Here is a 25,882-nt window from a genome sequence, read left to right as displayed (position 1 = left end):
ACAAAGACTTTCTTTGGTACAGATGCCACTTTTTTCCTTCCTGATACCGATTTTGATACCAGAACTTTGTGTATGGAGTATAGAGTACCGAGCTCTGGAAGCCCATTTCTGCCACCTAAAGAAAAAAAGATGGAAAAAATTTCCCATTTTAAATCTTAATTATAAGGAAAAAAATTGCAATAAAAAGTCAAAATTGAAACACAAAGTGACGCTTATGATAAATACTGATTTTTGGATAATAATGTCGGCATTCTATCTCACAATAAATACCTCTTCCCCCTCATAATTTTAATGGGAATATTTTAATCAAGGCTTCTTTTTAAACGTTTTGTTTAAAAAAATGTTTTTAACTTTGGGAGATGGGCTTCGATACCAATCCAGTGCCAGTATGGGAGAAAAAAACATAGATTTACACCAGTCAAAAGTTTGGGGTCAGTTAGAATCCTCCTTATTTTTTAAAGAAAATATTGTTGTTGTTTTTTTTTTTTTAAATTCTTTTGAACACAAGTTTATTGTGTTAAAAAGAATAATAATTTAAGAAAAACTTGTGCAATTATTTTCATACAGCTGAGAACTGTTGTGGGTTTGATAATAGTCTCAAAATGGCCCCAAAAAACCTGTTTTTGAAACCTGTTGGTCCAGTCTTTTGAGAAATGAATTGCCAAGAAACCGACGAGAACACCTGCTGGTACAGATTCTAGCATTTCAGCCCTTGTTTTGTCTTTGTGCCTTTTCTCACACCAGAATGGTTTAACTTAACTATTTTTATATATATTATTCAGTTATTTCAACACCTTTTATTTTTACCAATGCCTAGTCTCTTCTTTCTTTACCGTTAAATACAGCCATTCATCGGTTGTATCAATCAAGTCACTCAGTCATTCATTATCTCAGCATCCATCCCAGTGCTGCAAATAAAATGTGTAACATTGCTGTTTATTTATTACATGTAAAGATTTTCAGTCAAGGAAAGATTATGGAATAAGTCTAATAATGTTTCGCTGCATTAGACGTGCCAGTGTTGAAGTGTTCAGGTAATAGACTCCTCCAGCTCTACTTACTTTCTGTAAAGGTCATCCCTCTGGACCAATAATATGAACCCTGCCAGAATTTAACTCTGTGAGTAAATGCTGTATACTTCACTTAGCCCGTCAGTGCTTTGTTGTTGTCAAGTAAGTGGCACAATTGACTTAAGATCACACAAAACTGCTTACTCTCATTATAACGTAATCAATACTCAATTACCAGTGAAGTAATGTGGGACCTCTGGGCCTATAACCCTTTCTCCTCCACCTAGACCCCCACCCTCGCTCCTCTTTTGATTAATGGCCTCATGGATTTTTAAATAAATCTGGCAAATCAGGATTAAATCCAAGAGATTTATCTTGTTTTGTGCTCCAATAAAGTGACGAGGTACACCGGCTGCCTTAAGGTTCGTAAATCTGAAACACAGGCTGATGTAAAGTAAAAAAACTGTTCCCGGTGTTTCTCAGTGAAGTTGTTCAGAAAACCTGCTTCTCAAAACAGAGCCCTCTGTCTGATTTACAGTTACAACAGGCCCTTTAATATTCCATCCAGACATTATTTATGGATCAAACGTCTTAAGTCTGTTGTTTTTCAGTGGCCTCGACAGTGTTACACATCGACAGCATCCGACCTGTCGATGCTTCTGATCTCCATTAAATCCATTAAATCACAGAAAATGCAAAATGCGAAGAAATTTATTCATCAAAGATCCACAGGATTGTGGAAAAACACTGACGTCATGCAAAATGTACAAAAAATAAAAAGGTTAAGAACAATGATTGTCAGGCATTAATTAGTTAGTTCTAAAACATGACAATAACAATGCTGCATTATTTTCTCTCTTCTAGATATACCAAACACAATTACTCTGACAAGTATTTAGATACATGAAATATTTTCAACAGCAGTCTTTAATGACGAAACCTGAGCTGGAAGCGATGCAGATAAGTAAGAGATAAGGCGAGTGGCTATTTTTATAACCCTACGGTAAGACCAACAGTGCAAAAGTGCAGTAGGACCATAATGTTAATGATTAACAGCGTCTAGTGTTCTGTGTGCAGAGAACTATATCATAATGTTCAAAAGTTGCATTAAGGCAGCTCAGTTTCAGTTGTGGCATTAATCTGTATGTGACTGTTATCCACATTTCCTATGACCGGCAGTGCATGACACTAAAAACTGATTTTCAAAATAAACCCTTGTGAAATGAGAGACGCAGGGTTTAGTATTTTTCTGACGGCCTTACTTTCTCCCACCGCATCTCCGGTCTAACAGAACAATCAAAGCTGACACAGAAATGTTTTCCTTTCTAATATTCCTGCAGATCTGCGGAGAAGTTCTGCATCCTCTCCACCACGAAGAAGCAGAGTGTTCCAGTGAAACCCAGGAGGACCATCAGCAGGAGCTGCCACATCAGCAGGAGGTAACCGCTGTAGAAGAACGCCACCGCTGCGAAAATAGACTGGTGAGGGGAAAATAGGTGTTATTTTGCTGCGATAAAAATGTCTTCCCTGACACTGAGAAGCTAACCTGACTTGCTAACCCCACTGCTTTGCAAACTACATATCTCAGCAGTGCAGTTTACGAAACCCTCGCCCAAACATTTACAGTCCAACGCCCCGTTTTGGCTTCATGTACCAAATCAAGATTTCCCTCATTAGGTCTGTGACTGTGACATCAGACATTGATTTTGCAGACTGCTTCAGCTCGAGTTCTGCATGACGGCCGTAGCCATCTTGTTGTTGTTGTTTTTTTTGGAGGCAGCTTGTCAATCACAAGACAGCCATTACTAAATAAACATCGTGTTGTATTTAAGAAGACTTGAAACGAATAACTGAAACTATAAACTCTTGAAAAAAGTGTTCATTGAAGAAATTATTCAATCGAGAAGTAAAGCAGGCTAATTTTCTCATAAGCTTACATATAAGCTTTCTTATTTATGCAACCAGTAGAGTCGCCCCCAGCTGGTCACTAAAAACAAAGCAGGTTTCAGGCACTTCCACACTGGCTTCACTTTTCACACCTGAAAGCTATGTCTGTATTTTGCACGGTCAATGTTTTTAATGTTAGCTTACCCTAACTAGCAACAGCTGATCAAGTCCAGGCAACAAAACAGAAGGCTTATAGGCTAGAAAGTTCATTCCAGCAATAACAAGATATCTGTCTGAGTGGACAGTATCTCATCTCATGAATGCCTCACTAGGGGAACCAGGAAACCAAAAACTCAAATATATATTTCTCCCCTTTTGTTGCTGATATTTTCTGAAAGGACAACACAGGACTCTAACAGATATGTGAGCTGTAGCCCCAACACCCCAATTTCTAAGGTTTATTTCTTCTCAGAGACCAATTTGGCCTCAAAACAAAACGGGAGATTAAGCTGCGAATGTGACTCTTGTTCTTTTCCATTTTAATGGGGCTTCAGGTGAATTTATTTCATACCTGACAAGACAACATTTTAACCCAGCTCTGCTCGGCTCCGCTAACAATGTCTGAGAATTGGCAGCTCGGGATTACCTGGATGAATTTGAAGATGGCAAAAGCGGGCGTGCTTTGTTCAGCATAAACATGGCCTAAAATGCTGTAGAGCTGCGTGTTGAAGCAGCTGTCCCCGAGTCCGAGCAGGAAGCTGCACAGCAGGGCGATGGATACACTGAGAGAGACAACGGAGATCTCGTTTAAAGCAGAACGGAATCGTAACTAGCCTTCCACGTGTTCACTCTCCCTCGTTGAAAAGTTACCTTGGCGTTAGATATGGATTCTTTAGGGTGTTGGTGTCAAAGACGACGGGGGCGTCATTCGGGATGTTGAGGAAGATCAGGTAGAAGGCGACAAAATGGACGACCATGCCCAGGAACACCACGGAGGTCCGCCTGAAGCGACTGTTCTTACACATGAGTCCGAACAAGCCTCCGCCTGATGAGAAAGAACATGGTTGTGAATTCAGTTACCTCGAGTGAACTTCAGATCACCCGAACACACTCCGATCGAGGGACTCCAACTCACCCACGATTTCTCCAATGCCTACCACGATCCCAGAGATCCCAATCAAGCCTTTGGCTGCCTCTCCAAACTCTGAAGTCGCTCCGATACACGTCCCATACACTCCGCTGTAGAACGATAGCTCCAGGCCTGGAGAACAAGGAGTTCACGCTGTAGCTTCAAGCCCAACTGGAGGCTAACACACTTACAATATTAATGCGCCCTCCGTTCGACTCACCGCTGTACGCCATGCAGGGACTCAGGAGCAGTATAGTTTTATCCTTCACAAGTTGCAGGATGGTTTCTGAACGGGAGGAAACACAATACACTCATCTGAATTGCTAATAAAATACCTTTTATATTCCAAACACTTACATACATCTGGATTGAGCGCAGATGAAAATGCAAAAGGCCTCATTACCCTCTGACAATGCAGATAGAAGATGGGAAAATCTCAATAAGCCAAAAAGCCACATTTAAATGCAGGCGGAAAAAACACCCAGGAGAGAATTTCACTCAGGCAGTTAGGGGAAGCTCAACTTTAAAAAAAAAAAAAATTAAAGAAAGAAAGAAATGAAATCCCAGCAGCCTGGTTGCCCTTCTTGACATGAATCAATGTGCGTTTTTTCGATCAACCCGAAAACCTTTAAGGTGGGTGTACACAAGTTTACATGCACACGAGATAGAATCGAGACAGAGAGCGATCGGATCATCCCGACAACTCCAGGCTGCACTAACGGCAGGCGCAAGAGCAGCAGAGTTTCCTGTTGACAAAGAGAGATATGATCTGAAATAAAAGTCGAGCACAGGCGGTTTTCGTGTACTTGGTTGTAATGCTACAGGAGTTTTATCCAGGCGAAAGCAATTTTCACTTGAAGAAGAACAAAACTGCCTGCTTGTTTCAGTGTGAACAACTACAGGTGACCTGCAGCATGCCAAACAACTGGGAGAGAAAATGAATCTAACACTCATTTCTGGAAGAGCTTGAGTGCCTTTTTCTGTCTTTTCCATATTGAATGTGAAGAATGTGTTCCTCAGACGACACGGATTTACACTCTGAGGAAAACACGCAAGCAGCAAAGTCCGTCAGTCGGGCCAGTACTTCGGTTCAGGTTCAAATGTGGTCCCAGAGGAGGAACCCTACCGACTGTGGAGATCCCGGGAGATTTCGTCTAACGCCACCAGCAGGTTTAGTGTTTCGCACAACATCTACAGGATGAGCTGACACAGAATCTTTGTCCAGGCATTCCTGATCCTCACAGGATGAATCCTGAAGACTTTAATAAGCATTACCATTAGCTGAAATATCTCAAGAGCTGTCGGGTGGATCGCTGAGAAATTTGGTACCAATTTGGTATGACTTTACCATCATCCTCACATAGACAGAGACTCTCAGAGACCCCAAATCCATATACTGCTAATCGTCATTGTACAACCCCAAATCCAAAGGTTGGTGCGCCAATTGTATTTTTGTGAGGTAAAGATGCTCTTTTAATGTGCATGATCCCTAAATATTAATTCAGTCTCATAATCTAAGCACAGCAGGCAGAGACAAACTGAATGAACTGTCAGACCGTCAAGATAGTTTTTCACCTGCTTGTATTCTTGTTTGCCTCTCAGGTCGGCACACACTGCAACATGTGTTTGCTTTTGACCCGCAGGCCACCATCGCGTTTGTCATTTTTGAAGCATTCCACAACTTTCCTGCTCTTTTTTTGCCCTGTCTCAAATCCAAAATAAGCGCATATTAACAATATATAAAGAATACATAATATTTATGTAATTAACATTCAGTACATTGTCTTTGTGTTGTATTTGTACAGGATTGTGCGTGTTGCTTCGATAGAGTCTGTGTTAGAAAATGATAAGCAAATTCTGTTTTAATTATATTTCACACAATTCCAACCTTTTTTTGTGATAGAGGTTTTATATTGTTTGAGCAGCAGTATACAAGGAAATCAAAATACTTTAAATTTCCTGCTAAAAGGCAATAATACAGTACATGTGATTAAAAAACAGTGTGTCATGAATTTCACTGCCAGTTAAATTAAAATATGTTCTGCTGTGACTTTACATAATTCTTTTTTTTGTCTATTGTCTTCCCAGCACTCAATTTGTTTTAACCTCTCCCAGCTGCATTGCATCATGGGAGAACAATGTGCCACCGACAGCACGCTCGCAAATCGATTGTATTTAGTATGCATGCTGTGTGGCTGGAGCATAATTCAATTTGTCACTTTTCCAGTGTGAACACAATGGGAAAAAAAAAAAACTGCCAAGAATGAGTATGGATTAGGGAGACACTATTAGTCTTGTTACTACCTGAGGTTAATTAGATAAATGAGCAAAAAATACGCAAATTCATGAGCAAAATTCCAAGTATTACTCCAGTGGAGCAGGTGATACACGGTCTGGTGATCCAAAAGCACTGATTAAAAAAAAAAAAAACTTACGGAATTCTGACTTGGCATCCTGCACGGCGGTGTTCGCTCTGTGCTTGTACCTGAACAACAGAAAAACAAATCGATTTCAACTTCCTCAAAGCCGAAGTTAATCAATAGAAATACTCTGCGCACACAAACAATAATATCACTTCCTTCCAGGGAAGAACAGGTGAAGTAATTTACAAATCAAAGAGACTTTAGCTGCATAAAAAGATCGCTGTAAATCCCAGCGCACTGTGGAAAAAAGTGTGGGGTTTTTTTGTTTTTTTCTGGGTAAATGACGGCTCCCTGCAGGTTTCCTTGTTATGCTGTTGGAATCATGCAGACAGTCAAACTCAGCCAATACGCGGGGATCAAATACCTGCGCCTCTGAGATACCAAAACAGTTTGTAAACACAAGCTGCTGCCAGAAAAACAGACAGAAACGGGCTGGGAGGAAAAAGGATTGAGCAGTCTCACGAGATTGCGCATGATCTAATTTCAGTCTCATCACTCATTACCCAATTTCTGTTGCCGTCCTCACTGGCCCTGTCATTTTTCCAGGACTTTTTCAGTCGCCTCTCAAGCCCGCCATATCTTCCGCATTACTACATCGTGTGATTTGAGCCGCTTGACGTCAGAAAAAAAAAAAAAAAATTGAAAGATGTCTGAAATAAAAGTCGAGGGTCTCTAACAGCTGTCACTCTCACTCTCGCCCTCAACACCCGCAAATCTGCCTGATCGCACGCTCCTCGTGTTCAAGTGCGATGATGAGGCTCGGCTGTCGAAAATCTCAGTGATCTGGAGAAAAACGCTCAGAGTCAATTTTTGTGTAAGTCCTGACACTCACAGCCTCTCGAGAAAATTCAAGGTAAAATTCAAAGCAATCATTTCTGAGGCGGTTCGGTCAAAAGGTAAAATAATCCTGTTTTTTTGTGGGGCATGTTCGCTCTAATAGCCCTAACAAAAAAAAAAAAGTTGAATCAAGTTTGCTGGTAGAAGGGTTATTTGTATATTTAGCAGCAACCACAGTCTTCTATCCCACATTTTATGCATCACTGGAGGTTCATACCCTCCGTTTCCTTTTTCAGTTGTGGGTGTAGACATTTTTACATATTCTGGTTGGCTTCCATGAGGCTGCGGTCGAAAGCATACACATAATTATCTGAAAAAGATATTTATTTACATCATCCGAGTTGAGAGGAGCGACTGGCCTTCCTCTTCGGAGAGCATCTCCTCGTCGTGATGGCTCTTTCTCAACACCAGGAAGCTGAGCGTGCCGAGCACGGAGGCGACCATCAGGGACAGAAAAATGTTTTTCCTGCTGCCGTCTGAGAGAGGAAGATTAAAATAAACCGCTTAATTAAAAGACACAAGATACATTAACAGCATTAAGCCAGAGTGAATTCAGAAGAACCAAGCAGTCAATGTAATCCTCTTGATATTTCGCTTTTCATCATCACGCCGGATTTTTGCTTATTATGTTCATGACAGTTCTTAATGAAGTTGAACCCCACCTGATATCTCTGTTCGTCCATTCCAGTCAAAGTAAATGTAAAGATTGCCAAACAACATGCTGTAAACAGGAGGAAAATGGGTCAGTCACAGGAGCATATGACAGTAACACATGACAGTGTCCATTGCTGCAGCACCTCTATTCACCCACCGGTTTATTTGGTGTTTTCATGATTTTTCACGAGAACTTCTGTTCGACTGACATCTAGCACTATCCCAGCTAATATTTATGCTGCTTGTCCGTGCTGCTACTGCTAATATATGCGAGTGACGTTGATATTGCCAGAGGGGCAGTCTGGTTAGGATGGTAATAACTATGTATGACTACTAACCACGCCCCTGTTGTTTGACGTTAGACAGGAAGTAAAGTAAAGTAAACTGGGGGGGGTTCAAATCCCAACTCGAGGTCGATTTAAAATCTGCTCCTGGGCTAAACTAGCAGTTAACTGTATTGCATTGCCTGTGCGATTTGTTTTGTCCAGCACATTTCATGTCAATCAGAGCTCTGGTGTAAGACTCCGGGGCTTTTCACAGTTTTTGACCTTTAATTAAGAGCGGCCATTAGGCCATTCGCTGTCCAAGCACTCGCTATACACGTCTGTCTGTAATGTCATCAGAGAAATCGAGTTTGACGGACGACAGAAGCAAACGAGGAGGACTTTTTGGAGGTTGGATCAAACACCAGCTCTCTAAACACGATAATCTGCATCTCTGTCTCCGAGGGTGCTTCTTTTATTTTTTCTTAAAGCTGTTTATTTTCCTTTCATGGTGAACACTGTCCTCCTTGGATAAAAAAAACTGCAGTCTAGTTCTGCCTTTAAATAGATTTTCACCTAAAAAAACTTAAAAAATGCAGATGAGCAATTAGGTTCTCCCAAAGTCTCAGTGCAGGATAACGGAGGGGGTTATTGCTGCGCTCCCTGTGTGTGTTTGCAGGCTGGGAGGAAGTGACTCGGAGTTTACCGGGGCAGGGATCACCGCTGCAGAGTCGGATTAGCATTGCCCTGTTGTGAGCTTTGGCGCAGGTGACAGCCAGTACAATTATTATACAAAAATCAATTTGCATATTTTAAACAAACACAAATGAGTTGTCCGAGCCAGCGCGCGAGAACGTCGAGAGACGAAAAGGCCAAAATCGCTCACCTGCAGAACTCTGTTGCGAGAGGCTTTGATGTTGTTATCTTCTGATGGTTGTTTTTGGATTGTTTTCTTTTTTTATAAAGCATATTGTAATATCCTGTCAGGCTAAAAATACAGTATTTTGGCTGCTGCGGCGTAATTATATCCGATATCAACCACAATAGTTGCATCAAAGAAAAAGAGAAAACAAGCACGAAAAAAATGGTCATGAATTGTGTTTTACCCACTGAATGTAATGACTGGAAGAGCATAACCTTGGTCTAATGCAGATTAGGAGGATTTCTTTATATTCTCGAATTAAATTTTACTCACTAAAGGTCGGAGTTAAATTATTCTTGGAGTATTAAAAAAGCAGTGTGGATTAATGAACCTTTACATTTTAAATGAAGCAGTGCATGGAGGGGACAGTTTTGGGGGCTGGATCTATCACAGCTGAGCTGACTGCAGCACTGGAGTCTGTTAGTGGTGTCGGCAGCTGCACACCTGCACTGTAGGAGGGCCCAGAACACCCCCGTGTTCCTGTTGATGGTGGAGGCCTCTGAGTTTTCCACCAGAAAGTGTCCTTGAGCTGTCCAGAGCACTGTGGGAAAGTGAGTGAGAGAGGTGGTTTGAGGGGAGGGGAGGAGGGAATTAACCAGTCAGTTAATTGGCTGCACGAAGTGAGAAATGATCTTTCTGTGTGAGCAGCTCTAGGACAAGATCAAAATTCATCACATCGCAGCGACTTGATGCTGCATTAGAAACAGCCAGCGGAAGCTCATCATCAGAGGCCTGTTTTCTTAGTATTCTCCGAGACGGCTCAAAGTGCCGCAGACTATTTACAGACACCGCTCCTAAACCATTTAAGGTCTAATTTGGGATGTAACGTTTATGAGCGTCAGCACGACCCAGTCATGATAATCCCTGTATGCATGATTAAACATTACTTGGATGTGAACACAAAAACTGAGGTTGCAAAAGGCTGCAAAAACCAACAGAGTGGAAGTATTTAATGTGCCTCAGTCTCTGGATTTATTGTCTACACACTGTTTCTGCTCCAAAACCTGTAAGCTACTGAAACAATTAGATGATGAATCAATCAGTTAACCAACAGGAAATTATTGTCCTTATAAACTGTTTTTGATAATGTACTACTTATTTCTGACATTTTTCAAGCTAAATTCCAAATATTTTCTTGGTTTCAACTTTTAAAATGTGAGGATTTGATGCTTTTCTTTGTTTTGTATGCCAGTGATTGGGGTTTTGGAGCATTTGATGGACAAAACAAGACTTTGAAGACGTCTCCTTCATAATGAGTGTTTTCATCCAATTTAATACCCAAAATTAATTAATTTGAAAAAAGAGACAGATTAATCCATCATGAAAAATTGGTAGTTGCAACCGTTGACGGAGCAAAAATAAAATCAAATAAAACTCCACGTCCTGTCAAACTGGAGACAGTTTTACTAATATTAGAAAATAAGAAAACTCAATTAAAGAGCACCTCTGCCAATTTTACAAGACAAAGTGTGTTTACAGGTCTAAGAGAGTACTACTGCACATGTGGAAAAAGTGCTGTGTGAAGCCTTTTATAACTCCACAGGAAGTTAGTTGCATTGTGGGTAATGTAGGCGCCAGGTTTTCAAAGGAAGAAGAACACGTGTAATGAAAAAGGCAATCTCTGGTTTGCAATTTGCTCAGATTTGGGAATTTGCCTGGAAACTGTTACAGCATTGTTATACGCAGCCTATCAGCTCCTCCTGAGGTTATCTCAAAATTAGAGCTGCACGATAACTTAAATCACATTGCAATTATTTTGACGGATATTGCAATTATGATGTGATTCGAGATTAGTGGGACGCGTCACTATTATAGCTGTTTTGTCACATATTTTACCATAACACAATCTTGCACGTGCAAACATATCAAAACTATTTGACGTCTCATGTCACAGTGGAATTCATGTGAGGGGAACTCACTGGCTGCTCCGATGCCGATCAGCACAGAGGTGAGGTAAAAGGCCCATGTTGAAGGGACGATGAACACAGCGATGTAGCCACTAGACAGAAACATGTAGAACAGCAATGAACAACAAGCCTCAGCTTCAGCAGTATTCTGCATGTAATCACCATGACCACGGTTACCTGTAAAGTAGGCCACTGAAAAACATGGTCATTTTTGGTCCAATTACAGTAACGACTGTTGGCGCAAGTAAATTGGAGAAGGAAAACACTCCATAGATGATGCCAAGACTGTAAAAAAGGCAAAGGGGATTATTGTTATAGTTATTATTATTATTATTATTATTATTATTATTATTATTACAGCTGTAAGATTTATTGCCTCCATCCTGAGCTGTGAACTTGCTCGACCCACCTGTTGTACCCACTTCCACTGAAAGTACCATTCTGCAGGCTTTTCACCACAGTTTGCTGAAAGTAAGATGGAACACAAAACTCTGTGAGGCACATGGTCAGACCGGACAACGTGGCTCATAATTAGATCCTCAAGTCATTCATCAGGTTTGATAATTACACTGACCATTGAAGAAAATTGGAAGCACGAGATGAGCCTGACTAATGGCTCTGATTGGCCTGTTTCCTACCCATTACGCATCTTCTCACAAAATGTGCGCCAAGAAAAGCACAAATTTATTTTTGATTTAGCAATTCTTCAGAAAGTAGAACACAAATACATCAAAGTGGAGACGTAATGATGTCAACATGGAGTCCATACAAATTCGGCTGATGAAAATTAGACATCTGCAGCTGGATTGTTGATGAATTTTGAATGACGAAATGTCCGCCAAAAAAGTACAATTTAAGTTTTGTTCGCTATTTTTTCTGTATAATTATATAAACACACAAAAGTGGAAATTAGATGATGATTCCAATAAGTCCATAAGAATTCGGCTGCGTTGTTATATACTTATAATAGCATATAACATAAACCAGATGTGTGTAATAGCAGCATGGGATTATCGTTGGATTTATAATAACATGTCCGCCAAAAAGAGCACAATTTAATTTTTAATCTGTTATTATTCTGTATAAACTACACAAATACACCAAAAAGCAGATGATAACATTAACTCTATAAAAATTCGTCTTCGTTGTTATATAATTATAATAACATATGACAGATACTAGATGTGTGTAACAACAGCATGGGATTATCTTTAAATTCTGTCCGCCAAAAAAAAGCACAATTTATTTTTTATTCGCTAATTCTTCTGTAAAAGTTAGACAAACACACAAAAGTTGTAATGAAATCACGATAACATCAATTCCAAAAGAATTCGGCGATGTCGTTATGTAATTATAACATATGACAGATGCCAAATGTGTTTAACAGCAGCATTGGGTCGTCTTGAAATGTTCTAATGATTTCCACTGCTCAGCTAAGAGGCAGGAAATCTCTTCAATCCGTTCAAAAAATACTGCAAAAACTAAAATATGACTCACAGCCTTCTGACTGACTGCTATGAGGTCACAGAGTTAAACCTACCTCAATGTTCCCACAGGTGGTGAAGGCGGTAAAAATGAACAGAAAGCCCAAACCCAGAATCACAACGTTGAAACTCCTTCTGTCAGCCATGGCGCTGTACTTTCCTGACTCGTCCTCACAAAACACAAAACCTCACATTTAAAGTTGCGCTGAGCTGCAAAAAAAAAAAAAAAAAAAAAAAGTCTACGAGAGAGTCCAACACGGATCCATGAAACACTCGGACAGATCCATCATAACAAAGTTGACTTTTCTAACAGTTCGGTTCCAGTTCGAGGGGCAGACAGTGCAGGACGGACACACACACACACACACACACACACACACACACACACACACACACACACACACACACACAGCAGTCCTGTTATGAGGCAACTTCCCTCCTGTCACACCACGCACGCATGACTACTTGTGACTTTTATTAGAACTAATTTTTTTTTCGGGCTTTCCTTTCTCTTCTTCGACTTCTCCGTCACGGTTGTCTTCCCGCAGCTTCTGCTACTTCTTCTTCTTCTTCTTCTCCTCCTCCTCCTGTTAATTTGGGCCCATCAGGCTGTGCTGCCTTCCAGAGGTAACCCGGAGGATCATTCTCCCATGAACACGGAGAACCGTCCTCTGGCAAAGAGGGATGACGTCACCGAGGAAGGACGAGGTCATGTACTCACTGTGTGTTATTGTGTGTTTTACTCCACAACATTTGACAGCTTCAGTTACTAGTTACTTTCAGATTACCCCCCCATTGAAAGCCACGTGTGTCCAAATTTGGTGATTTTGAGTAAGAATTTTCTGTATTTGTTCTCTCTTTACTTGTACTTTTCACATGTTTTGGATTGCATATGATCTGTGGTTTGCATGAGTCACACCTCTTGTATATCATCTTAATTTTACTTTAAGTGTACGTATGCTTTCACTTACAATTCCCTATTTGCAGTCCTCGTTCTTTTAACTGTTTGCAGTCTGTTGTTCCCAAAGTCCAAACTGAATTGGAGGGAATTAACCTTTTAGGTTTTTGGCACCAGCTGCATGGAACAATCTACAGACTGAACTTAAACTGTACCATTGAACAGCTTTAAACCTGTGGTGCATCAATTGAGTCCAGGTTGTGTGTGTGCAAATGTTTTATCTCATTATTCTTCTGTTTGTTTGTTGTTGTAACTCTGTGTTGCTGCCATTCATGGTCAGGTCTCCCTTGTTAAAGAGATCTGTGACATCAGTGGAGCTAACCTAGTTATAGGCTAAAATACATTTCTTTATTATAAAAGTCGATACTGCTGTTGATGTAGAGCTGGAATCTTTGTAACCTAGGTTTAGAAAAGTGCCATACATATATAAAGTTTTATCACCATTAAGTTATAAATACTGAAAAATGTATGAAATCTAAACAATGTTTTTCATTTCATACGTTCACATGAGCAGAATTTCCAGTTTATAAATATAAAGAACGTCAATTCTTGTAATTTTCCAAATAAATATAAAAAAACGGTAAAAACCAAGTTGTTTACACTTAGACTATGTTTATGTAAGTGTGGTTTTGAATACAGGACTGGTGCTCGTGGTGGAGTTGAGTCAATGGCTCTTGTACTGTAGAGTTGATGCTTTACTTTGTTAAATGATCTGATGCTTCCTCCACTGCTGCATCTCTGCAGCTCCTGTAGGATGAAAAAAACCTTAAAATCCTGGTGAAGATAGGAAACGCACACCAAATGAACGGTATCATACGTTGTACTTTAAAGCAGTAGGCCAAGGAGAGTTAAAAGTTACTCTTCATTTTCATTCATCAGAGAGAGCTGAGTGGTTCAGATATGAGTCCATCAGTGTGGAGAAACTCAGCTGAAACTGGGCAACCTGCATTTTGCTAATGTTTTTTGGGCAATTAATTTTTTTTTCTGGCCCAATTGTCAGATTCACACAATTAGGTAAGTGGAACTGGCTGAGTGAGGTAACTTCCCAAATGATTCTAATCCCAATAAAATGGAGCCCCCTGCTGAAGTAGAAACAAAGATAGTTATCAAGAAGGCTATTTGTCCTTAAAAATGAGTGAAGGGAGATCTATCATGTCCGTCACAGACATTCAGTCTGGGTGTTGATGGTTTGACAGGTTGAGACAGGGGAGGGGTACATTTTAATTTGTCATGGTTGGAGATGTTTCTTTTCGTTTCTTTAACTTTATTTCAAATAGTCAGCAAACAGTGACAACATGGATGAAAATATCAGGATCAGGAGAGCATCAGGAGAGAAAGACCAGAACCACTGACAAACAGAAAAAATATGGTGTAAAGAAACAAATTCAACAGAAGAGAAAAACAATGTGAGAGGGAAAAAAGAAAAAAGATCTTCTAAAAATATCACACATATTGCAGAAATTCATTGTTTTTACTTTTTTACTGCTTTTGTCTTTTGTGCTAAAGTGATGGTAGACATGTGTTGCTCCATTTCCTTCATACACATTTGGAGATGTTTCACAGAATTCAATAGTTGGCGATAATGCATCATTTTAAACATCCACCGTCAAAAGATATCAAGGAAGAAGAACAGCGAGCCAATAGCCTCTGAGTAAAGTGCCACCTCTCGGTGCCTGCCTCTGCTGCCACAACAACAGAGAAGCTGGACGGAGTGAGAGGTTGACCAGCTCCTCACTTCCGGGTTTGCACAAATTCCCGTATGGCAACATCGCACGGCCTGAGTTTTCAGTGATTGCAGTGAAAATACAGCGTTTGCCCCAGAGTTGTGTGACTTACGTATATTGACACATTATTTCTTTGTACACAATATGGCTGTTTTTGTATCAAAAACAACTTAATTTGCAGTAACTTCAGAAAGTTTCGTTGACGCATGCGCGGTTCAATTCTGTCTTCCCTTCCCCCGGCTAACTGAAACTACAGATGTTTTAACGTCGTGACGGTAAGCATATTTACTACCTGTTGTACCATTTATAAAACATGTAGTTATTTAACTTCTTTCTGGGCTGGCATGTACATCTGAGCACGACTTTTTCCACTGTCGACTTTCTCTTCCTGAATATCAGAGCTCATCCCGCTGTCTGTAGTCTCTTTGCCACAACCTACAACAGATTGTACACAATCATCATGGCGACCCAGGATGGTGGGTACTGAGAAAATGCAGCAGTATTTCCTTCATATCTTTATATCGAGCCGTGACACTATTAATCAAATGTCACTTGTTTGTTATTGGCATGTTTATATATGACAATAGCCTTGCGGTGTGGTGTAAATTTACGTTTCTACGTTACGTTATTCTGTAAATGTGGTGTAGCTAGCTAACGTGAACGAAAGCTAACATCAGTCAAATTTAGCTTGATCTGTGGAGGACTGGAACTACTGGTGAATATTTAACCGGTGTCAGGTTCGAATCGGTTCAATGTCGCTGCTAGGGAGCTAACAGGCTAACTGTTAGGTTATGAATGGTAACGACTAACGTACCAACGTACAGTATGTTGCGTTCACGGCACCCAGTTTGGGAACTAATAAGGCCAGGCGTGTTAACCTACTATATCTTGTGTTTTGCGAGGACATGTTTCCGTCCGAAAATAACGTCTGTCCAGGGTCAAGCGAGGTTAACTCGGATATATCACTTGAAATTGAAAGACAAGTAAGAACTGCTGCCTGTATTAAAAATTCAGCGATGGAAAGAGCTAGAAAAACCACGCGATAGATAGGGGGGGTGAAGGTAAAAAAACGAAACTAGACTTTATGACAGATGTTTATGGTATTAACTCATAGTAATGTGGGGGAGTGTGGGGAATCCCAAACACTAATATCATTTATACTGTATTTAGTTTAAAAAAAGAAAAAAAAAGTTGCTTTATAAATGAACAGCTTACCAACTGTCTTTTAAGTGAGGCTCTAGAATAAAAACATTTGGGAAATGTTAAAATAAATGAAAAACTAACTTACTCCCTGGAAAGATATATATATATATATATATATATATATATATATATATATATATATATATATATATATATATATATATAAACGTAATTTGTTGGATTAGATTGTGATTTGTCTCCAGATCATTTCAGTTTTTGTATTGTAGGATCTTTACTGTTGTGTTGTTCTCTGCTACGCTTCTCGTAGGGCTGTAATGTTGTTTTGTTAATTTGCTGGTCTCGCTGCTTGCAGGCAGGAATGTGTATCAGTTTCACTGTACCAGACAGACGTAACTTGACTTCGTTCTGCCGTATTTCATTGGTGGTTACGAAACAAAAGGAGAGCAGATAGGAGTCCTAGAAACACAGATATCAGAAGCGTATAATCTGAATGACACTGTTTAAACTCAATTATAGATAGTCACAACCGATTATTGGATCGGTTGTCAATTATTGCATTAATTTCCAACTATTTTCATAGTTTATTATTTGCTTAGATTCATTTCACCCAAGTTAAAAAGTCCCGATTCTGTGATTCCAGCTTCTTAAATGTGAATGTTTTCTGGTTTCTTTACTCTTCTGTTACAGTAAACTGAATATATTTAAGGTTTAGAACAAAACAGGACTTGGATTTGAGGACATCATCCCGCTGTCTGTAGTCTCTTTGCCACAACCTACAACAGATTGTACACAATCATCATGGCGACCCAGGATGGTGGGTACTGAGAAAATGCAGCAGTATTTCCTTCATATCTTTATATCGAGCCGTGACACTATTAATCAAATGTCACTTGTTTGTTATTGGCATGTTTATATATGACAATAGCCTTGCGGTGTGGTGTAAATTTACGTTAAAGTCCCGATTCTGTGATTCCAGCTTCTTAAATGTGAATGTTTTCTGGTTTCTTTACTCTTCTGTTACAGTAAACTGAATATATTTAAGGTTTAGAACAAAACAGGACTTGGATTTGAGGACATCATCTTATGCAGAAAATAATCAACAAATTGCTTGACAATGAACATAATAGTTAATTGAAGCCCTAATGTTATTAATCTCTGTGGTGTATTGGACCTGCCAGATGTGTATTTCTGAATAATTGCACCTCTGTTGTAAAAACATGGGATATATTACTCTGAGAGCGAACAACCTCCTACTTAGCAGCTACATAAACTTTAACTTCATCGATCTAAATGGATGTCTTTTCATGCTCTTCCAGGAAGTGAGGAAGTCATAATGGAAACTGAGGCAAAGCCAAAAGAAGCCGAACCGCTAGTTGAAGATGCAGAAGCTACGTCTCACACAGATGCAGGAAACGCCACAACTCAGGACTCTAGTATTAGCAATGGGGACGACGCAGACGACAAGGAGATGGTGGACTTGAAGATTATCTGGAACAAGAATAAATATGACCTGAAAATTCCTGTTGATAGCACCGGAGCCAAACTAAAAGAGAGCATCCATTCTCTCACTGGTGAGCACGAGTAGTAGTTCAACTTTTAGCAGAGCGTTTCAGCTGCTCAGTGACGTAAAACTGTAATAAACGTTCTCTCTTTGTCTTCCGAGGTCTTCCACCGGCAATGCAGAAAGTGATGTACAAAGGACTGCTTCCAGAGGACAAGACGCTACGCGAGATAAAGATTACAAACGGTGCAAAAATAATGGTGGTTGGCTCTACAATAAATGATGTATTAGCTGTGAATACACCCAAAGAGGTCATTCAGCAGGAAGTGAAAGCCGAAGAGAACAAGAAAGAGCCTTTATGCAGGCAAAAGGTGAGATTAATGACATTTCTGCAGAATCGACTGAAATATTGATATTATTAATTAATGTGAGTGCTATGATTTTAAAACGTGCACTGTCATTTCAGCAACACAGGAAAGTTTTGGATAAAGGTAAACCAGACGACATAATGCCAGCTATTAAAGGAACAAAGGTGAGAGGAGATGAAGGGAGATGGTCCTTATTCGTTCTGTTTGTCCTGCATTGAGTGCCACAGAAGCCTCGAGGCTGTTCTTCGTTTGATAAATGTTGACTTACCTGTCTTGTTCCGTTCACAGGAACGATTACCAACAGTGCCTTTATCCGGAATGTTTAACAAGTCCGGAGGAAAAGTTAGACTCACATTCAAACTGGAGCAAGATCAGTTGTGGATCGGAACAAAGGGTGAGATCACAGCCGGCCTCGATTCGCTGAAATTACTGCGAACTCAAACTCAGATGATTAAATGTTCATTGTTTTGTGTTGTGTTTTTTTCTCTACAGAGAGAACGGAGAAAGTCCCAATGGGCTCCATTAAAAACGTAGTGTCCGAACCCATCGAAGACCATGAGGACTATCACATGATGGTAACTATTAACATGAAAAGTCCTGACACATAATGTCCCGACGCTGACACAAACACATACACACAGAGGGAGGAGTTATATGTTCAGTGTTACAGCTTTGTTGCAATTGATTCCACTAAACGAAGTGTCTATAAAAGATCTTCTGTTGGAGGGAGGAGTGCAGGTTGAGCTGTCCACTGAAGTCACTGTGGTGCGCGTCCATCAGAGTGACGGGGCCATCGTGTGCTGTTTGGTGCTCTGCAGCGGAGCGGGAAATGTCAGCGCTCTCTCTAGATTAACCTTTCTGTCTGGAGGCACTTCTGTTCTTCATTGTCAGTGAAATAGAAGTTCCCAGAACAAGGAACTTAATTGAATCGGGTTGTCTCATGGATATCGAGATATGTTTTCAGTTTCATAACGGCAGCCATACAAAGAATGTAAAGGTTAGGAGAGTATCTGCTGTTACATATATTTCTTCCTGGTATTTTATACTTTTAACATGAACTTGAAGTGAACAAGTAGAAAAAAGAACCCCGGCAATTTAAATTTAGAACTAACTCAGGGTGAGCATATTTTAAACCCTGAAACCAGAAACTTCAATTACCGGCATTAAGCATCTGCACATATTATTTTTTAGGATAGGGGACAATTATAAATGAAGTATTTTCATTTCCTCCCTGGAGCTTTTAAAAAAAGAACAACATTATCTTCGGCATTCAATCTGCTAAGCTGACCAGCAGCATGCTAACAGCTTCTGTCAGTGTCATAGCATATTAAATTTACCTGTGACTCACAGGTTAGCAACAGCCTTGAAAATGGCCCATTAATTTATTGACAGAAAAATTTGTGCTAATTTCAGAGATGTGGTGCATCGTTTATGTTATGTTGGGTTAAATCGGCGGTTTTCAAACTTTGTGCTAACTGCACACCAAAGAGCAAGTAGAAATCTGAAGGCGCGGCTGTGTTCATATCACTCTGCTGATGTTTATTTTTATCCACTCATACCAAATAACATTTGCTAAGCAACTGGATTACTCATGAAATATTTATTAACAAAGGGAATCAAAAATGAATTTGAAACTTTGTAAAATTAAATAAAAGCAGAAACGCACATTTAGGCCAGGCAGTTTACAAAGTTAGAAAAGAAGTGAGAAAACAACTCAAATATTCTAATGATTACTTTAATTGTAGTGAAAACTGAGATAACTTGATAGTGAATGTTGAGAACCAGGAGATGTTTGTCAGCCTCTCAGGACACCCAGCTTGAACCGGGAACACACCCAGACAAACCTGCTCATCTGGTTAATGTACACAAAGCAGCAGTATGATGTGTGGATTTGCAAAAAAAAAAAAAATGGTCTGAACCAAAAAGTTAATCATAATACTTAAAATCTAAGCTACCGTGTGAGTAGACATTTGAGAGAACGTCCAGATTTTCCTCCCTCCTTGTTGTTTACTACCACCTCCCACTGACTGAACATGTAGGTGAGATCGAGCTGTGTAGCCAATAAAGATGTGTGGGAGTTTATTGCCTGAGCGGTTCGTCTGTGTTTCATGTTATGGATCCCAGAATGTACACTGGACTGAAAGTCTGTTTATCTGAGTCAGTGTGTTGTCACGCCTGAAGTGTTGAACAGTGGAAGCACAATGACTTTGTGCTTTTATAATGTTTTGGCCTGAAGCATGTTCCTGCATCACCGAGGAGTTGATCATGTATGAGGATTAGATGGAAGACGGGATGAGGAAGATTTAAAATGTCAGTGGGCAGGGAGCGTATTTTTCTAAAACTGTATCCCGGTCATTGATACTAGTGATCCATCCTGTTTACCCTCACTTCTTAAGGGGAAGCGAAAAAACTTGATGTTTTATAGGAGGGAGCAGCAGCACCGGTGAATATGAAGGTCACTTTTTTTTGTTTTTTTAAATTTCAGACTGGCTTTTGGAATGATTAAGTGGGCTGTAATATACTGTGGAAGAGGTCTTTTTTCACTGAAAGGTCTTACTAGAGGCAGTATATCACACACAGTGATCAGTCCATTTTAACTTTATTGTTATTCCATCTGATCATATTTTGAAAGGTTAAATGTTAGTTGATACCTACATATATCATGTTGCATCCACACCTATTTGTTGGTATTCATGTGAACTGTAAAATAATTAAATGTGATTTTTCTTAATCTTTTTCCTTTTGTAGGCTTTTCAGTTGGGTCCGACGGAAGCGTCTCAGTATTGGGTCTACTGGGTGCCTGCACAGTTTGTCGATGCAATCAAAGACACAGTCCTTGGAAAATGGCAGTATTTCTAATGTGCCTCTTTTTTTTCGATGATGAACTGGGATTGAGAAGAGGAGCCAGGTAATGAAAATAATGAAACTGGAGTCAGCAGTGAGGCTTAAGGAGCGTCTTATTGGAATATATTGGAAGGAAGCAGACGGATGCCTGTGGACTAATCATATTGTTTTTAGGTTAAAAGTGCACTATGTGGCAGCATAACATTTCTCAGCCCTGTTGATCATTCAAGGTTTTCAGCAAATCCGAGAGAAAATGATGAAACAATTGTACAGAAATTGCTAACACTTTTCTTCAGTTATTCTTAAAGAAATAAAACTTATTTAATGAAACGATCTCACTGTGTTGTTGTTGTTGTTTGTGTCCACTCAAACTTTCTCTACATTTAACTTTTGATTCACTTCACGTTGAAGTTTGCACATTTTTGGCTTGGCAGGTCTTCCAGCGCTGTAGTTTCGGGTGCTGCCACAAATTATTGATTCGATTAAGATCCAGACTCGGACACCCCAGAACTTTGAACATCTGTCTAGCTAAGAAATAAAACTTCCAAGTAGCAGTTTCCTTGCTGACTGCAGCATATTTCCCTCCATAATTTCTCTGTATTTATCTTTAAGCCTATCTGGCCGGCTCTGATCTATAGTGTTTGGCTTATGTTAAACATAACTTTGAGTATCATGACCAGAGTGCTTGATCTTGGTGGCAGACGATAGAGTTGTATTCTACTTTGTTTCAGTGTAACTTACAGAGTGCTTGATCCATCAAATGCCACAAATGATAAACATAAAGGTTTTGTTTCCCAAACAGCATTATTTCCCTGGTCATTACTGAGGTGATAGAGATGGAAAGTATTTTCATGCATCTGCATGTGACTTGCAGGGTTTATTGGAATTTTAATGCAAGAGAGTAAGACGCATAAATAAACAGCTTTGCAATTTAAAAAATTAAAGCAAGGTCAAAAGCAGCCTCTGTTCATCTACTTTTTAATTAGCAGTGCAACCTGCCCGTTCATTTTGTTGTAATGAACATCCCTAAATTTGTAGTTCACACCACAGTTTAGATTTAAATTGCTAAAACTTATCATGAATAAAACAGTGCAATTACATTTGTTGATAATAGTAATGATACATTTGTGAAAGCAAGTGGAAGGACTGAGTGACTTCTTTTTTTTTAAACCAAGTGAAAATTTTCGTTGAGGAAAAAAAGATTTCACCAATTCTCAAGTCATAAACACAGGAGAAAGAAAAAAACAAAAACAAAACAAAGGTCAGACTTAGAAACTTAGAAAAAACACTTTATTTATGGAGAAAATGCACCTGAAACATTTTTTTTTAGATATTAAATTATTTATTTCTTTTGAAAGCGGGAAAGAAAATAAAAGATTTTTTCTCTGAAATAAAAACATTCTTGTGAAAACCTTTTTGTTCTGAAAGACACTTTTTTTCTTGGTCAAAAAAATGGATTTTGGATCAAGTTTTTTCAGTGAAAAAAGTCTTTTCAGCAGAAAAAATCTTCTAATGATATGGAAAAAAATGGCATTTTGGACAACCCAAATATTTTTTTTCAGGAGAAGAAAATCTTCAGGATTTTTCAGGAGGGAAAAAAAAACTTTTTCTCAGAAAAAAATTCTTTTTCAGGAGAATTTTTTAATCATATTGATCACAAAAATAAAGAAATACAAAACAAAGATGAAAATGTCAAGAGACAAAAAAAAGTTTGTTTTTTTTTTGTTTTGTTTTTTTATGCATGTAAAAAAAAAAATTTTCCAGACATGAAATTATGTTATCTTCTGAAAGGAAGAAAATAGCGTCACTATATTTCACATTTTCATATTTTTCACAGATGAAAAAAACAACACCTCTCAAGTCATTAACACAGGAGATAAAATTATTTAGAGTGAAAAACATTTTTTAGGAGAAAAATAATTCAGGAGCAACATGTTTTTGAAATCATATCAACCCTCAGAAAAAAGCAACAAAAAGTTAAAACCTTCTAAAAAATACTTCTAATCAATTCTCTAGTCATAAACACAGGAGAGAAATGAATTTAGATCAGACAGAAAAGTTCTCAGTAAGTGGACCAATTGTACACAGGTTGACGTTCAGAGCCTCAGCCTTTACTTTGAAAGAGTCGACACCGGAAGAAGAGCCGTTGCTGTCTAGAAGACACGCCCATAACTTCCGGATGGATTAAACGTTTGGCGGGACGCAGGTAGTTCCTTCCTTCCTCCTGAGTCCTGCAGGATCCTGGAGGATCGCCGCTGGGAGACAACACAGGTCGGTAATGTTGAAAACACCCGGAGAGACGAAACGGTCGCCGCCCGTCAAAGTGCTGTCCGGTCAGCTGAGGACGGCGGAGCGGAGCGGGACGGCCGACTGCGGAGATGCGTTCACGGTCAGGCTGCGGGGGGGCCGCTCCCTGCTGGCCTCTCTGGTGTGGATGCAGGGGACGGTGCTGGAGCTCCAGCTGGACAGAAACACCGTCCTGCTGATGGACGAGACCGGGACGTTTGCTGTCCAGGGTGTCAACAACATCCCCAAAGGAAAACCGTGTTTGTCCCAAGGTGAGTTAATCAGAGTGAAGCTTGTTCCTGACCAGAGAAGAAGTCTTAATGAGAACCTGTCAGGTGTGATACAGTCACCTTTAATCTGTTGAGGACTGTCTGTCAATCAAAATACAGAAATAAATATGTCGATCAGTTGGTATAAATGTGGACATTCATTACTTTAAGTTGATACGTTTTTCTTAATTTGCTATTATATTTATTTACCTTTTGTTAAGCGGCACAACCTGTTTAAACTGCATCACTGAGGAAGTTAGAGCTGTTCAAACTGAATCGACTGCAGCCATCATTAATGTTATTATTTACACCTGTGTATGACAAGAAATAAAGTCTGCTGTGAGAGTCTGCAAATCCATAAGCTTAAAATCTGAAGTGTGACTGTAGTTTAACAAATAAAGGCAGTTTTTATACAACTATAATATCTTATTGATCCTCCAGAGGGATAACATCAGGTGTCAGCAGCTCAAGGGCAGAATAAGCCTGGATACATAGAGAAATGTGACTGTGTGGTGAGGTGAATATGTCTTTTTACTGTCTAATCATTCATTCTGGGCTTATTTACATGAAAATCTGCCCCAACCAGCCCCGAGTATGACGAATGTTAGGCCTCAAAATAATGACTGCACATGAATATGTTCCTCTGACAAACAGTCACATCTCCCCGCCGTCCCCGTCCTTGTTCCCCTGAATGTGTTGTCACTGAACAATCGACCACCTGCTGCTGTTTTTACAGGCACATATGTCATGGTGATGGGTGTCATCCAGGCCGTCTCCCCGGAGCCAGTCATCCGTGCCGTGAAGATGGCAGACCTCTCCGAGCTCGCCGCGCTTCACAGACGGATGTGGAAGCTGGAGGTGGAGGAGCTGCAGCGGCTGCTGGCCTGAATGCAGAGAGCTGCCGGTGGAAACGCTGCATCCGCTTGGCAGCAGGACGACCTGCTCCTGTCACGCGTGTCCGGCTGGGTTTGCACTGTTCAGCTGATTCTTGACAAATGGGAGAAACTCTGTCGCAGGACTGAGCAGCAGCAGCAGCAGCACAATCTCCGAGGGTGTCAGGGCTTGTGACCGGGAGGCGTGATGCAAGAGTGACAAAGACTCTGACACGAGGAAACAGTATTTACACTGTGATGTGTGACGCTTGAATAACACAAGTTATTTCCCATGTGGCTCCTGCTCCTACAGAAGCGGAGCTGTTGGCCTCACTGCTGGATTTATACATGTGTTTATGCCGTCGTGTCTGCAGTGCTTTGCCTCGGGACAATCGCTAACACACAAGGAAAACATAAGTTATCCAGCTAAAGACATTATCTGGCAAACCATCGTCCTTAAAGGGCCAGTTCACAACAAATGCTAAGAAAACATTTTCCTCTTTTCTATTGTGCTTTCATACAGTTTATGAGAGCACAACAAAAAAAAAAACACTAACATCTCATCAGCAAGGTCTCTTTCCAGAAATCATGACCTGGTTATGTTTTCTTTCCCCGTCAACACACAGATGGAAACGTGTTTGTCATGCGCATGAATCTCGTGACATGAAAAGAAAACTGAAACAGCTCACGACAAGTTCTGTGGATGATCTTGAAAAACCAGATATCTGTAAGGAGACAGTGTTGTCTAACCCTAACCCATTATATTAGAGAGAAGTCAGACGTCTCAAAAACCAGAACAATCTAGATGGATAAATAACATCGCAGGTAAGAGGAAAAATGTGTATTTTGACTTATGGGTGTTTTGTTACCTTGAAATAAACACTAAAATTTTAAATTTTTGTGCTTGGTGAAGAAAAATAGGGCGTTTTGTATATTAACGTTGGAAAATGTCCTGTCAGAGTCTGCTGCTTCCATCGTCTCTGTAATAATCTGAATATAATATGTTGGATGGTTTTACAAATATTAAAGATTCAGGTTTTCAAGCACTCTGACTGATTTTCTCTACTGAAAACTGAACTATTACAATCATAAAGGAAGTTTGTGTCTCTGTGAATTCATGTCCAAGAGGGAAATATTGTACATTTTTACTCAAAGGCAAAGATTTTAAATTTAAGTTTGTAAGATCTCAACTATTACAAATAAAACTATCACACTGTGTGTAAAAGCAGCTTCACCTCCTGCTTCAGTAAGAATGATGTATATATACATTTTCTTCTTCTGCACTGAGTAATTTCAGTACACTTTAAAAAATACCTTTTTAAAGAATTTTATTGCTGCATTTAATGAAGGAACAGTTTGAAATCCCTTCCCCCGGTTACA

General features: G+C 39.8%; 3 protein-coding genes and 1 long non-coding RNA gene across 8 annotated transcripts; 2 read left to right on the top strand and 2 right to left on the bottom strand.

Annotated features, from left to right (window-relative positions):
- Window positions 1-1,703: 1,703 nt before the first annotated feature.
- Window positions 1,704-13,301, bottom strand: LOC119014150 (UNC93-like protein MFSD11). The gene is made up of 13 exons (XM_037089096.1): window positions 12,573-13,301; window positions 11,442-11,497; window positions 11,210-11,317; window positions 11,045-11,124; window positions 9,570-9,666; window positions 7,949-8,007; window positions 7,618-7,762; window positions 6,462-6,511; window positions 4,247-4,312; window positions 4,033-4,158; window positions 3,768-3,942; window positions 3,544-3,679; window positions 1,704-2,488 (listed from the first exon to the last, which is right to left on the bottom strand). Exons 1-13 carry the CDS (start codon window positions 12,660-12,662, stop codon window positions 2,336-2,338), a joined length of 1,341 nt encoding a protein of 446 aa, XP_036944991.1. The 5' UTR covers window positions 12,663-13,301; the 3' UTR covers window positions 1,704-2,335.
- A 1,947-nt stretch (window positions 13,302-15,248) lies between these two features.
- ubfd1 (ubiquitin family domain containing 1) lies at window positions 15,249-21,409 on the top strand. Of its 5 annotated transcripts, XM_037089097.1 has the most exons (9): window positions 15,401-15,473; window positions 15,598-15,674; window positions 17,050-17,176; window positions 17,679-17,933; window positions 18,026-18,234; window positions 18,330-18,395; window positions 18,520-18,625; window positions 18,724-18,806; window positions 20,980-21,409. In XM_037089097.1, the coding sequence occupies exons 3-9, from the start codon at window positions 17,161-17,163 to the stop codon at window positions 21,088-21,090; spliced, it is 846 nt and encodes a 281-aa protein (XP_036944992.1). In that variant the 5' UTR covers window positions 15,401-15,473; window positions 15,598-15,674; window positions 17,050-17,160; the 3' UTR covers window positions 21,091-21,409. The 5 variants fall into 5 exon arrangements, with proteins under 5 accessions (XP_036944996.1, XP_036944993.1, XP_036944992.1 ...); XM_037089098.1 differs by lacking the exon at window positions 15,598-15,674 and having other exon boundaries at window positions 15,252-15,473; XM_037089099.1 differs by lacking the exons at window positions 15,401-15,473; window positions 15,598-15,674 and adding an exon at window positions 16,049-16,181.
- A 1,457-nt stretch (window positions 21,410-22,866) lies between these two features.
- On the top strand, window positions 22,867-25,548 carry rmi2 (RecQ mediated genome instability 2). Its single transcript, XM_037088493.1, has 2 exons — window positions 22,867-23,633; window positions 24,367-25,548. Exons 1-2 carry the CDS (start codon window positions 23,354-23,356, stop codon window positions 24,516-24,518), a joined length of 432 nt encoding a protein of 143 aa, XP_036944388.1. The 5' UTR covers window positions 22,867-23,353; the 3' UTR covers window positions 24,519-25,548.
- Window positions 23,594-24,482, bottom strand: LOC119013707. Its single transcript, XR_005072807.1, has 3 exons — window positions 24,349-24,482; window positions 23,841-23,941; window positions 23,594-23,732 (listed from the first exon to the last, which is right to left on the bottom strand). It is a non-coding gene; the product is annotated as an uncharacterized LOC119013707 (long non-coding RNA).
- Window positions 25,549-25,882: the final 334 nt, after the last annotated feature.

Source organism: Acanthopagrus latus, chromosome 23 (assembly GCF_904848185.1).
Source record: "Acanthopagrus latus isolate v.2019 chromosome 23, fAcaLat1.1, whole genome shotgun sequence".
Taxonomy (NCBI): Eukaryota; Metazoa; Chordata; class Actinopteri; order Spariformes; family Sparidae; genus Acanthopagrus; species Acanthopagrus latus.
The sequence above is the reverse complement of the archived record's forward strand: the minus strand, read 5'-3'. Positions and strand labels throughout refer to the sequence as shown.